The 15,542-nt window shown below is 30.4% G+C and overlaps 1 protein-coding gene across 1 annotated transcript; it reads right to left on the reverse strand.

Moving 5' to 3' along the window:
- Nucleotides 1–384: 384 nt before the first annotated feature.
- On the reverse strand, nucleotides 385–7,282 carry LOC107923929 (probable glucan 1,3-alpha-glucosidase). Its single transcript, XM_016854128.2, has 6 exons — nucleotides 5,449–7,282; nucleotides 3,392–3,665; nucleotides 3,179–3,314; nucleotides 1,492–1,702; nucleotides 1,180–1,386; nucleotides 385–887 (listed from the first exon to the last, which is right to left on the reverse strand). Exons 1-6 carry the CDS (start codon nucleotides 7,018–7,020, stop codon nucleotides 534–536), a joined length of 2,754 nt encoding a protein of 917 aa, XP_016709617.2. The 5' UTR covers nucleotides 7,021–7,282; the 3' UTR covers nucleotides 385–533.
- Between the last annotated feature and the right edge of the window lie 8,260 nt (nucleotides 7,283–15,542).

Here is a 15,542-nt window from a genome sequence, read left to right on the forward strand (position 1 = left end):
TCGTTCTAAATTTTCAAAGTCTAAAAACATGGTTTTAAAAAACATTTTTGAATTGATTATGCGTGTGTGATGTTATATACAATGTGGACAAAATTAAATAATATAATATTTCTAAAACAATGATTTTAAAATTTAAAATTGATTGAAATTCAAAATAATGAAATTTCAAATATTTTAAATTGTAAATCGTGAATTTAATTTTTAAAATTTTAATTCCCAATCTACCTAAAAAATTCCCAAATTCATTTCTTCAATAAAATTTGTTACAAGGATCTGGATCTCGAAAATTAGCTTGAAAGACCATCAGGAAACTTGGTCTTGAAATTTTGGAATTAGGGTTTCTGGAGATAAAATCTTGAAATTTGCGTTTAAGAATGATAGAGATAAATTCTTAATAGTAGAAAGTAAATTGAACGAAGGAAATGTCAACGGCTTTCCAGTTTTCTCCATCATAAACTCTAAAAAGTCGAGAATAACGAAGTAGCAGGAGAGCTTTACTTGGCATTACATTTTCACCGAACTAAATAGACATCCTACAAAATTTTTATCTTCCAATCTTCAGCCACCCTCACACCAGGCTTCCGGATGGTTACAGCAACAGCAGCATGTTGTCCCCCGAACCGAAGTGGACCAAGTTCGATTTCAGCCTTCTGATTTCCTGGTTCGACAAGTGCGGTTTTAGCCCCAGGGGTATATCCAAGAAGAATAACCCGCTCGATAATGCAGTCAGACGAAAACCTAGAGTTGCCAACGGGAGAGGATGTTAGATGCCCATTCGAGAACACAAAGCGGCGATGGATGTATGCCCCATGTTTGAAGTTGTAGCTTTTTCCGTCATCAACATAGAGTTCGCCTTCAGCTGCTTGGGAACTGTTCAGAGCTATTACCTAAACACGCCAAGAGACTTCAAGTCAAGCATGCTTTCTATAACCTTTTGCCTACCAAAAGCACAATCAAGTGCCTAATCAAAGGCACCTAACCAGAAGTTGTGCTCGTGTGCTTTAGTTGATTTATTCTGTGCCTTAGGGGATAGACATAAACCATGTCAATATTGAACCATCAAACAGCCTAACTGTACTAGAAAATACATATTGCAAGAATTATCTGGTACTATTTTACACCAAGTATAGTAAGATATATTTGAGAATATTAAAGGGGCCAATCGGCATCATCACATACCAGTGTATAAGGATCATGCACCATTTGTGTGGAGCTTCTACGGAACCGGTCTTTTCTTGGCACTATTGTGCCAGCTCTTTGGAAAGCAGGAATGCTCTCTTCTGAAACTTCAAGTTTATGGACCTTTCCTCCCTTATATGCAGTTCCTGTTCTAAGGTCGAACCACGATTCCTTCCCAGGCAAATATACTGATGCATGTTTAGCCCTCTATATAAAAGAAAATATATGAGATTCCAATTACTTAAAGGCTAAGAAGATAAGAAAAGCAACAGAGAAAATAAGAAACAGTAGAGGTCCAGTTACGAGTAGTACCGCAGTATAGATCCCTTGTACTAAAAGACTGTTCCCAACCATGAAGGCTTCATCATTGCTGAAAGCTGCTTCATCAGATGGGAACTCCATCCATAATGGCCGTACAACAGGAACACCACTGACATTTGCTTCTCTGAATAATGTGTAGAAGTATGGAAGCAAGGTGTAACGAATTCGTATGGCATCTCTCATAAGTGCGGTATTTCGTTCACTGAAATAACAAATACCTCGTTACATAGCAGATCGGAAAAGTAAATACATAATAAATGTAGAGATATTATATGATAACAATATCAAACTTTTTATTTCATAAACATTTCCATGATTACATCACACCAAAATACATTTTAATTAGTACAACCACAACTTCACAGAAGGAAGAAAAACTAGTCCTGATTAGCAACAGAAAACCAAAAATTCAGTCGCAGTCGCAGCAATTAAATCTAAATACTAACACATTTTAAACCTTCATGATGCACTAAGGGAATGATAGCTAGGCTTATTGATGTGGTGCTAAAATAAACCCACATATATATTAAAGTACATGCCATGTGATAATTTATTGCCCCTAGATCTGTGGGGGGGACTGTGAGTAGTGATGAGAGAACAAATACCATATCAACTAAAAGTGGGTTATCACAAGTCCTTAAATAAAGGGGCCTTTCCACCTATACCAAGGTGTTTTAGGATGGGAACCTCATAATAATTTTTGACAATGGCTCCAAATGGGCTTTTATAGTGCAAGTCATTGCATAACCTCAGAATAAATCAAGTAAACTCATTGAAACAATGCCATAAAAGCAACTCAAGTCACTAGTAGCTACAAATACTGGATTTGCAATCAGTCATTGAGCAGTTGAGGCTCAGCATGGAAACCTTTCCTTCATAAATCACATTTTTCTATTCAAATCCATGGCCATATCTTTTATTACAAAAAAAACAAACATCAAGCTATGTCAAATCCTTGACCAAAATTCACTTTGTTCATGTCCTCTTCATATAGATAAAGTAGCCACCCTCAAAGAACCTTTGACTCAAATTTTGCATGTCTCAACAGTCCAAACTATTTTCTAGTTTCCAGCCAAAACATAGAATTAAAACTTGAAAGAAAACAACCTTGAAATTCATATAAGTAAAATGAAGCTACTTATTGAGGAAATGAGCCATCATAAATCAGTGTGAGAACTAGAATTTTGAACTTCAATAACATTAAGCAAAACAGATCAAAAAACTACTTTCAGTCAAACCGTTTCTACTAAAAGAGTTTTTACAGGGATCAACCAGATCACTTATTCCAAGAAATTCTATAAACACAAATGAAAGCAGTTGCATAATTCACAGAGGCTCAGAATGATCATAGCCCCCAAAATACAATGTAGTGCTGCTGATCAGAATTCAATTCACATGCTCTCACTGGAGACTCAAACGACAGGCATACCAACAGTGAAAAAGTAAAGTTGAATAAAACCAATTCAGGAACTCATTAAGATGTACAGAATGAGATACGGAAGAAAATGAGAACAGTGGAATGTTCCTAATTGAGATTACTGCAACTTTGGGAAGAAATGAGCTCAATATGCAGTTGTAGTTTTGCATGTTAGTGACATTTTATATAAATATGAAAAGTGAATGTTAATACATTAAGATGAAGAGAGTAGAATTAACATGGATGTTAACAATATCATACCCAAACAACCAAGGCTCTCGTCTTTTTGTGTCATGATGAGCATGACCTCTAAAGAAAGGATAATAAGCACCAAGTTGATACCAACGCACTAATAACTCAGGCTCAGGATTGCCAAAAAATCCACCAACATCAGCCCCTGTGAAAGTTTATCTAACATCAAAAGGGAGAAGGTGCAAAAGTTTTGAACTTTTTTCATTTAAATGGCATGCATACCAGAGAATGTCATTCCAGTAAGACCAAGCGTCAAAACCATTGGGACTGAAACCCTGAGATGATCCCAATCCGCCGAATTATCACCAGTCCAGACTGCTCCATGCCTTTGACTTCCAGCAAAGAATGCTCTGGACAAGACAAAAGGTCTGTCCTTACCATCTCCACGCTTTAGAAGGCCTTCAGCTGTTGCCATGTGGAAGTAATATCCATAGGCATTATGTAACTCCCGATGTTCCACTCCACCAACATGTAAAGCATCTCTGGGCATTGTCACCTAACCACAGCAAAAGTTTAGTCATTTGTGCTATTTTGCCTGCTAATATGCAATTTTTATGAGTTCACACACACATCCATATATATGAACAAGGTATGACTGCTTTTGTGCAAAAAAAATTCTACAGAATTTCCATGGTTTTCGAAGTGCAGCCACCGTAGATAAACAATACTCAGAAATAACTTCACCTCCATCTTCATGGAAATGCGGTTTTGAAGTTAATTAATAACAAATATAGCATGATTATAAACATGCTTTTACATTCCAAACATTGGACAAATAGAGGAAAACATTGTTCATGCTTAATTTAGAAAATAAAGAACTTCTATCATCACTAGCCAACCATTACTTATCTAAACAACAAAAATTGTAGCACAAAAGAATAGATAAACAAATAAAAGCTTTACATTCTTATCCATTTCATTGAAAACATTATAAACAAGATTATACAGAAACGCAAAACATAAGGACAAACTAATTGTGTCTACATAACATCCATGCATGCTAACATCCATAAACTTAAACACCCAACTTAAAGCACTATCATGGCTAAATCAGATAATATTTGTTAGAAAACCAGGGTACCATGTTAAGTACATTTATCTACAGAGAGTATGCCCACTTATTACTACTTTAATCTAGTTTATATATGCAAACAAGTAGATAAATATATCATGCCAAACAACAGGTTAAAACAAAATAGCCTGATAAAAAGGCCAACGGCCATGCTGCATGAAAAGAGCATATTATGGATATACAACAAAATACTCCCAATAACCACAACAAGAACCAAAGATCTGAGAATCTGCATTCTTTATGATTAACCAGTTTCCTCCGATAAAAGGTTGTAACTATGTTCGTCTCTGCTTTCCATAGGGGAAGGTCTCCTTTCCTTTTCTGTCTAATGCACTAAATTTATGTCAGATTTGAGTGCGCCGGATACAGATATGCATCAGGCACGGGTATGATTAGATTTTTCCAAGTTTTTCCGTGTGTTAGGAGAAGCCTTTAAGGTCATATCCTCATATCCATGCATCAGATACAAGCGTCAGATGCAGGTAATTCAAGAAAAACGAAGAGTCCAAGTAACATAACACTAAATAAAAGCAAGAAGGCATCTTAGGTAAAGAAATAAGTACAACCAGTTCATTACTATTTTAACAACAACCACCTATAAAAAGCAAGAACCTGAGTGGCTAAGTCCACTTATATTCAGTCTAAGGGCATATATAATGGTTAATTAAGTTTAATCCAACTTAAGTAACATAGAGTTTATTAGCAGACCAACGATTGCCCACTTTTGGCTATTTATTGTATGAATTATCCTGAACACAGAAACATTTGCTGACAAATTGTGCAGTTAAGTTCCTTCATAATTAATTAAGTGAACAGTGTGAGCTGAATTTTGTCACAACTATGTACAATACAATTGTAGATCATCATATAAGAAAATCCAATAAAATACCAACTTAGAAAGGTGTAATTTTATTTATTACTTGAATAAAAGAGAACCTTCTAATTAAGTGTTCATCTCATCTCTTGCTCTTCTCTCCATTACTTCTTATGCAATCTCTATATTTTTCCCTTGAATCATAATTACATCAATTCTCCTCTTCTCCCTCTTATCTTTTCTTGATTGATATAGGTGGGACAGCAATAAGCTAGAGCGTATAATTGTATAATAGCTTAGAAGAATAAGCATTAGAATAATGCAAAATGGGATAAGAAGATAACAAAAGGACAACATCATGAATAGGTAATAGGATTAACAAAAGTGGCATACCTCAGGTCCATTAAACACAGAAGGCTCATTCATGTCATTCCAAATGTACAATGAAGGAGTTGAACCGACATAATTATCATAGGAGAACTTCTCAGCCCACCATGACCTAATCTCGGGATTTAACATATCTGGGTAGGAGGAGGAGCCTGGCCAGCACCAACCATCATAGTCCTTGCCAGTTGCATCCTTTACATAATACCCCCTCTGGGAAGCATCCTTGTGCAAGTGAAATGACTCATCCCTCTTAATATGCGGATCCACAATTGTCACCATATGCCTACCTTTGGCAGCCAATTTCCTTTGCATCTCTTCTGGATGTGGGAATAGCATCTTATCCCATGTGAAATACCTCTTTCCATCAGTATGCTCAATATCAAGCCACAAAACATCATATGGAATATCATGCTCATCAAACTTGGAGTCCACATTCTCTACATCCTCTTCATCCCGGTAATTCCAGCGACACTGATGATACCCCGTGGAGAACAGCTGTGGCATTGCTGGCAGACCTGTCACACTCACGTACTGCTTGACAACATCCTTTGGTCCTGGTCCAACAAAAAAGAACGTATCTACAATCCCTGCCTCACTCATCCAAAACGTATCTATCCGACTCTGCTCTGTGGGCATCAGAATTCCACCTTCTGCATCCCAACCCTTTGCCAATACATCAATCTGCATCTCCGCAGCATTCAACCAGAAAAATCCAGAACTCTGTCCAGATTTCCCATGCGATACCATGAAAGGGATAGAACCATATATCCCAAAAGGCGACTCATGAAGATACTCAAAAACATCCAAGTTAAACAATCTATATGGCTCAGATTCCTCAACTCCAGGTCCCCTAGTGGGTTTAAGTGCAAAACTAGTGGCATGCTCCGGTATTCCATACACAAAATCAGACCCATAAAAGGAAACATCGAAACTAATGGACTGTGGACCATAAGGCCTAGTATCAGTGTGCCCTCTAAACCTTTCCTCCCAATCCTCATCCTCTTTCTTCACTCTCAATTGTTCAAAATCAAATAACCCATGTGAATTCAATGAAACTACACGTCGGTTACCTGCTTTCTCCCTGACGTAAACCTCAAAAGGATCGTGCCTAAGAACCGCCTCGTATCCGTCAGATAAGTACACCACGGAAGATAAAACCCCATCATCGCCGTTGATTTTCTCCGTGGAAGCACTCTGCAACCAGAGTTTTCTGGTCTCGAATTCAGAAATAACCACATCGGCGACTTGGAACCGTTTCTTGGGTGGGTCCAACGAGGGATCTTCGTCGATCTTGAGCCGCATGATCCCATCCTGGTAGACTGAAACAGAGAGAGTCAACGGCTTGATCTGATCTTGGTCTTGGTCGTGTGGAGCTTTAGGAATGAGCTTGGCAGTGAGATCACCATCGGAGATGGAGACATCGTGGGCGATTAGAGTGCAGGCGCCGGGTTTGCGAAATCGAGCTCGCTTGCAGAAGGGGGTCTGGTCGCAGGCTCGGAACTCATCTTTTTTCCAGGAATGGACTGTTTGGGAAGCGAGAAAAATGAGGAAAAGGAAGGCAACCTGCTTCTTTTTCATGGGAAAAATGTCATGGGATGGATGGAAATGAAGCCTGTGTGAGTGACAGTTATGTACAACGTCGGAGATAACACTTCAAATATTAGGTTAAATTGAATGCTTTCATTTAGGATTAAACTTTTTCATTTTAGTATATTGAGCTACAACATTTTCGATTTTCATCAGTCTTTTAAATTTTTTTTATTAATTCAGTTAGCACAAATATTTATTAAAAATTAATTATAAAATGCAGTATAAAAATAAAACAATGGTGTAGCATTCCATCTTCGTCTTTGAGTATAAAGCAGTTTAAAAATTCGAGGATAATATCTATATTTTAATAGAGCTACAAAATATGAATAAAATTAATATTTAGTAATTTAAAAAATTAAACATTAATTAATTTTTTATATTTAATTAAAATATATTATACTTATTTTTTTAAAAAAATTACAGAATTCGTGACATTTTAAAAATATTAATCTATTACTAATAATCTTATATCATTTTTAATAGTTTTTATTAAAATTTTTTATGTTTTTTAAGGTTGTATATAGAGAAAGTTATAATGTTTCTTAATTTATAATTTTTTTTACTTCACATTACTTACTAAAAATACAATTTAAGATTTTGTATAATTGTTGAATTTATAAATTTATAAATATGTTATTTATTTATGTAATTAATTTTGAAAAATGATAATTTAATTTCAAAATTTGTTTTAAAGAGGTTGTTCTTCAAAAAGATTTTTATTCTATTTTATAAAATAAAATTATTTATATTAATGCATTATATAGTGAAATAATTATCGCGATATACAAATTAATTGTATGTATCAATTAAAATGTAAATTAAATTATTGGGATAAGCCCAAAAATTATACATGAACTATAATTTAATATGCAGTTGTATCTACGAACTTTGATTTTATGTAATTTTATACATAAAATTTTGATTTGATCTAATTCTTGTAAATTATTAACACAATTATTGATATAACATCATTTTATATTTATATATTACATACATAAATAATTATATTTATCCAATACAAAAATAAATTAATGTATTTATTTTTTAAAATGTATATGATTAAATTAAAATTAAAGTTTCAAGTATACATTTGAACCACAATTAGAGTTTCATGCGTATAATTGCACCAATTTAAAATTCATGTATATAATTGCACATTAAATCAAAGTTCATGTATAATTTTAAGATTTATCCCTAAATTATTTTATATTTCTTTTATAAATTTAATTAATAATTTATGTAAAAGTAAACTATACTTTGTAATTTTTTATACAATACTTTATTCTTATAATTTGTTTTTTATAAATAAATAAATTTTATTAACAAATATTTAAATATATATTTGATAATATTAGATTAAGTGAATATTTATTATTATCATGTCCTGATTATAAATGTCCATTACTATATAGTACATAAATTAGACACCACACATAAAAGGATTATAGCCTTACAATATATTGATATCAAAGCATTTAAATATATAATTTTTTTATTTTTGCCGATTGAGTATTAACTTGATTGGCATTGGTATTGTTGCAAGTGTAGAAATATATGAGTTCGAGTATGCTACAATGCATTATCCTCCTATAATAAGATCAATGTTAAAAGAAAACTCTAAAAATAGCATATAACTGAAAAAATAATCTCAAAAGTGTTTTATTTTGAAAATTAATTAAAAATGTAATATTTTAATAAAAGTCCGATTTTGTTAAAAACATTGTTCATAGAAAAGGAAATCATAAAAATGATAACACTACTTATATCTCACAAATTTTCAACAGAAAATATGTGTAAGTCTCTCTACATTTTTTATAGGTGTGAATGGGTTATGCAACGGCCCAATCCTTTAAAATGTTTTGAGTCTTAACTTAAGTTGGGCCTAGATTGAGTCTTAACACATTTTTATATTAATATTTTTGCGTATTTATAATTAATTTTAAACAAAGTAAAATTTACTATTTAAATTTAATTTCAACTGATTTAGAATTTGTTGAAGCCTTTTTTCTCTCGTCGTTTCCCTCATGGAAATCATTTTTATATTTATAAGGTACGGTTTTTTAATGGAATATACCAGGGGATAACTAGGTGTCATGCACAACGACATATTATCCCTCAAAATTTGACATGAAATCTCAAAAGTTCCTTTGAAGGGGCCTCCTCGCTAGTAGGTGAGCTGGGGAACAATGAGTTTAGAGGTAAAACTAGAGAGTGGTGAATCAACCAACCAGTGAAAAGGAAAACGACGAATTATGGATTAGCTACCTAGTGAATTGGCGAGCTGTTCGAATTTCCAAGTTGGGTTGCCATGTTCAAGTAGTGGGGTCACCAATTGGATTGGGTCACAAGACACATTGTGGTAACATAATTAAAAATCTCTTATCTAATATTGAATCCGTACTATCTATTCTTATTTTGTACCTCTATCATAAGATTTTCTTCTATTCTTATTGCTTTTTTTTTCTTTTCATATTTTGAATATGTTGGGAGATAATATTAATAAAAGAAATAATTATAAACTTCAAAAAAAATTAAATTTTATGAATTGTAAAATAAAAAATGGAGAATACCTTAATTCTACTAAATATATATGTTTTTTTAAATGCCATAAAATTTTTAAATTGACTTAAATATTCATTTGGCCCTCAATTTGATATTTTCTTTTAATTTGATTATTATGATTTTATTTGTTCCAACTTCATACCTACTTTTTTGGGTCCACTATTTTGACATATGTATAGCCATAAAATGAGTATTAGTTATGTGAATCATAAGGAGCCGAGAATTATTGGATTATGTATAGCCAAGATTTGTTTAATATTAATGTTTTGATCCATATTTTTTAATATCTGGCTAAAATTGGTATGGGAAACAGTTTTGATTTGTTTCAACTGTATAGGTAATAATTGGTAGTGATAGAGATTTTTGACGATGAAGTTATGAGATGTTGGGTACGTGAGCGGCCGTCCAGCCTCTTGCCTGGCGTCACTCACCACCAGACATTTTTATCCCGACTTCTCTTCCGCTTTCATCCTTTTCTCTATTGATATATTGTTTTTTGCCGAGATGTAAAGCCTGGTTTTTCCGTTGAATCCGATCTCTCCAGTGCCGAGGAGCCTTCCATCGGGCTAGAGGAAGGAGGACGAAGCCTCTTGCTCTCTCTCTCTCTCGTTCTCACTTCACTCCATCTGCCTGGATCGATTATGATAGTAAACCCATTCTGATTTTCGGTTGATTCTCTGCTACCAACCCTGTTCTGATGACTAAGGCAATGCTCAATATCTCAACGGACTCCATCGCTAGTCTGCCTTAAACACCTCCATTCGAAACCGAGCACTTTTTGCTACAGTGCGGTGAAAAACTAAAAATTGGAAGCAAAAGAATTTTAACTGAAACGCAGCTTTATTTTGGAAGTGTATGGATAACACCAGCCTGCCATTCTGGTGTCTTTCCAAACCTGGTTACTGACCGATGCTTTTACATCCAGTAAAAATTGTAAATCCCAATCGGTGATTCAATCTATCAGCTTAGTTCATACATGTATCTCTCTCGGGATCAATATCTCAATAAATTCTACATCTAGTTCAGACAATCATAATTCCAAATTTATAAACATTTTATATATTTAAAATTTAATTTCTATTTTTATTTTTAAAATTTTATTTTCTTTCTTAAAAAAATTAATCTTTCTATTTTTTAAATTTAAAAATTTGTTTTCGAATTATATATAACTATATAAATTTTAATAAAAAAATTAAGGAGAAATAATTAATAATATTATAAAAAATATAAACATCAAATTATATTAAAAATTAAAGTACAAAAATTTAATTTTAAGCATAATAAAAAATCAAAATTAAAATTTAACAAAAAAAAAGCTTCCTTTTATATATATTTATATAAATTCTTTCTATTTATTTTATCTTACTTAAAATATCTTTCTCCTTTCTTTTCATTTTAAAACTTTAAAATATCTTTAAATATCTTTAAAATATGAAACTACTAACTAAATCAATTTAATTATTATATATAATTTGTCTAAATGTAAATAAGTATAGAAAAATTTTAAAAATTTAATATACCTATAATTCTAATTATTGATTATATTATCTATACATTCTACTAATGTCTTCCATAGTCATTTATATTTTTATCTCATTATCATTACTATAATTGAATCTAAACACAAATTATATTATTAATTTTAATCTCGTTATATTATCCAATCTAATCGATATACTAACTAATCTCACTACTACCATTATTTTTAACTTCTATCGAAATAAAAAGCCTCAAAAATATATCTAATTTTATAAATTCGGAACATTACTAAAGTACAAATAATAAGCCTTGGTAAAAAAAATAGAATTAGCCTCCAAAAAGTTCAATTAGAAGCACTTCATTTGAAATACTTCTGATTTCCACTAAAACAAAATGCATATAAACCAAAATAATGTAAATCTAGAAATTCAAAGAAATTTTTAAAGGTTAAAATATGTTGTTAATCTTCGTACTTGTATAAATGTCAGAGATTTAGTTTGTATATTTTATAAGTAAAAAAAAATCAAATTTTCTATTTCTTTAATTTTAAAATCCTACTTAAATTATTATTATTGGTAGTTTCTATCAAAATTTATTAACTTATCATATTTATTTTTTATTAATCATATGTCACATCATATGAGAATAATTTAATCAAAATTTAAAGTTGACAAATTTTATCAAAAAAACTTATGATTGTAATCACTATCCTGATATTTTTAAATAGGAAAAGTAGGAAGACTTAATTTTTAAAAATTCAAAATATAAAGATAAAATCTCAAATTTTATCAAAATACAGGGACTAACAAATAGTTTAACTATCTTTAAAATATTTTGACCAATCAGCATGACATTCATTAAATGCCGCAAAAGTTGTTATACTACCTTCTACAGTAAATCTATAATAGACCTTTTTCTCTTGCACTGAAATTTGACTTTAGATAAAAAAAAAAGTTGTACAATCACATCACATTCATTAATAGCATGCCTTATTTAATGAAGGGTATAAGAGTCCCTATATATTATTATGTAAAGTTTTTTTTTATTAAAAACTTTTTGAAGATTAAATTTTTATTTAAATCATGACACAATTATAATTTATTTTTAAATAATTGATAACTCCGATTTATATTATATGTAATTTATTTACTTATGACTTAATCCGGTCCATAAAAACTTTAATTATTTTCTTGAAAAAAATTTATGTATTTTTTTAGCTATCATGTGGCTGACAAAATCCGTTATGTCCGTACTTTTTCAGTCATATGATAGTTAAAAAATACATAGATTTTTATAGGTAAGGTTGAGTCATGAATAAACTAATTGAGTATGATATATTTTGTCTAAATTATAAGTAACTTAACAACAATTTGTAATAGTGTCATGATCTGAATAAATTTTTAATGTTGGGAGGTAAAGCTGGAGATTGGCGCCCAACGCTTATCGGTATAATCAAAGTAGAAATGTTCCTAGCACTCATCGCCTCGTAGTTGAAGTAACCCGTACTCGATATATCCTATAGCATGCGAATTATATTTGTCTCTACCCGAACAATTAATAGATAATAACCATTTAATTTCCAATTATAGGCAATTTATAATTTAGCATATTCAATTTATTAGTCAAATAATCATTTCATTCATATGATAGCATGAATCAATCAATTCAAGTTCAATTTTACATTTTCATCAATATCCTTATCTTGAAAATCAATATTTTCATGCCAATACAATTCATCTAATTGCTCTCAACTTACCTCTATATCTTATCATGTCATATAATGAAATTATGCATTAATTTAAACAATTTGAATTATAAAAATATAAACCAAAAATTCTGAATTATTCATCGACGGATTAGAATATATATATATGGTTTTTACATTACCTGAAGAAAGTTTTTTTTTAATATTAAAATTTTTACAATATATATATGATTTTTATATCACCTAAAGGTCACGAAAACTTCGAGCTTATCCTTGAAAGAAATGGAACAAAGGGCTTCTAGACTGCGAGATTATCTTTAAAAGAAATGGAACAAAGGACTTCTAGATATGAAAGAAGATTTTTTTTAATATTAAAATATTTTAAAATTTAAAAAATATAAATGATATTTAAATAATTTAATATAGTGATATATGAAATGTTAAAATTTTCTATTAGACTTTGTATTTCGCGTAAATTATAGTTTAATACTTATATTTTAATTTGATCATTTTCAATCTTTACACTTTTAGAATTTAAAAAGCTTAGTCCTAGTCAAATGATAGCTATTAAAGTTATTGAGTTAAGTTTTTTGATATATGTCAAACATATTATCACATGTATAATGTTATATTTGTTTGTTATTTTCACGTTTTACTTACAAAAAATTAGTTAATAACTATTGTTTACATTAAGACTAAAATTTTGAAATTAAAAAAATATAGCCACTAAGAATGATCCAATTGGTGAACGTGGACCAATTTTATAACTTTACACATAATACAATACTAATAACATAATTTAATCAAATAAATTTAACTATTACTGTTGCATCAGGATTAGAATTTTAAATTTTAAAAAGTATAGGGGCTAAAATTGATTAAATTAAAATATATGTCCTAATTTCACAATTTATACAAAATACAAGGTCTAATAGTGGAATTTGACCTATATGAAATATCTAAGCAACAACCGGTAAAAGTACCAAGAAGCCCTTGTATTCAGGGAAGGATTGCATTTCAGCCCCTCTACTGAAAAAATAGGCAAATTAGTCATTATACATTTTGAAACATGCAAACTAACCCCTTCGTTAAATTTTATTTGTTAAATGATGATGTGGAATATTAATTTAAATAATTAATTATTAAATTAATCCTTAAACTATAGTTAAAAATTCATGTGCCACGCCATCATTAACAGATGAAATTTATCGAATGATCTAATTTGTGTGTTTCGAAATGCAAAAGAATTAATTTACTCAATTTTTATTAGTAAATAAGCCAAAATACAATCTGCCCTTAAATATAAAAACTTCCTTGATTTTATGCCTCTCTTAGTGCGATTTTTTTCCTCCAACGATGCTCTTATTTTCAACTAGAAATGTTAGGTTTAGCTAACAATTGTACCTTTAGTAGAGGTCAAAAGTATTCTTTTAATCTACCTGTCATTTCTTTTTACTATTTAACTTGTAATTATTTTAGTTATATTTATTTATGTTTTTTAAATATATTTTAAATTAATTATATTGAATATTTTCATGTAGTTAATTTATTTTAACAATCCTACCATTCAAACGTAACTTAAGTCTCTAAATACTTGCAGAAATATCAAAAGCGTTAACAAATTAAATAGTTGCCATAGAAAAATTAAATGTTTTATTATTTAGAAAGGTAAACAATTTTTTTCGATAATAATACCATCACGTCAAAAAACGTGTTTATTATGCATGTGATATGTGTCACGTTTTATTTAAAGTAAATAAATCGAATCACAAATATCATTATACATCAAAACTAAAATTATTAAGTTAAGAACAATCTCTCAACTTATTAAAGATGCAATTAAGGTTATATAAAATGGATGACCTTTCTCATAGGCATTAATTAAAAAAAATGTGGGCACAGTTTTCAACTCTAAACAATGATCTTATATCAATTAATTAATGATTAGATTATGGTTGTATAAACAAGGATCGTTGTTTTCGTATTGATGTGCAATTTATTTTTTTATATCTCGCATGAGGACCATTTCACTTTTAAAGCTTATAATATATTATAATTAAACCAAACACAAAGAGCTTAAAATATAATCATTTTTTGTATAAAATAATGGGTTGATATAATCCTACTTTCTACTTACAACTCGTTTGAAGTAAGGAGAATGTGTTTAAACGCTCTCAAATGAACTTCATTTTTATTATTCTAACAATGATGTCAATTGAATTAAAATTCAATCGATTAAAAATATTATATTTTATATTATTATTCTACGTGAACATAAATATAAATTACATATTTGTGACAATAATAATGTGATATATTAATAGAATGTTGATTTCAAAATTCAAATTCTAACTATATAACGATTAATTAATGAGTTGAAATGACTCCATCATGAGAAAGGAGTGGAGGGATTGATATTCCTATAGGATGTGAAGTTTACCTCATCTCATTCCATGCAGAGGCGAATCTAGAGGGGGACTGGCATAGGTCCCGGCCCTCCTTAAAATAAAAAATTACTATTTAGGCCTTCTAAATTTTAAAAAAATTTTAAATTAATAAAGGTAAAATTGCCTTTTGACCGCCTAAAAGTAAAAAAGATTAATTTAATTTTTTAAAAATTATAAAAATATAGACTATAAAAAATTAAAATTTCATTCGGCCCCTCTTAAAAAACTGTTCTGACTTTGCCTCTGATTTTATGTATCAAAATCTAGTGTGTGTATATATATAAAAGATTTTACTATATCTATGACATGGGTAAAAA

This window comes from Gossypium hirsutum, chromosome A11, assembly GCF_007990345.1.
Source record: "Gossypium hirsutum isolate 1008001.06 chromosome A11, Gossypium_hirsutum_v2.1, whole genome shotgun sequence".
Taxonomy (NCBI): Eukaryota; Viridiplantae; Streptophyta; class Magnoliopsida; order Malvales; family Malvaceae; genus Gossypium; species Gossypium hirsutum.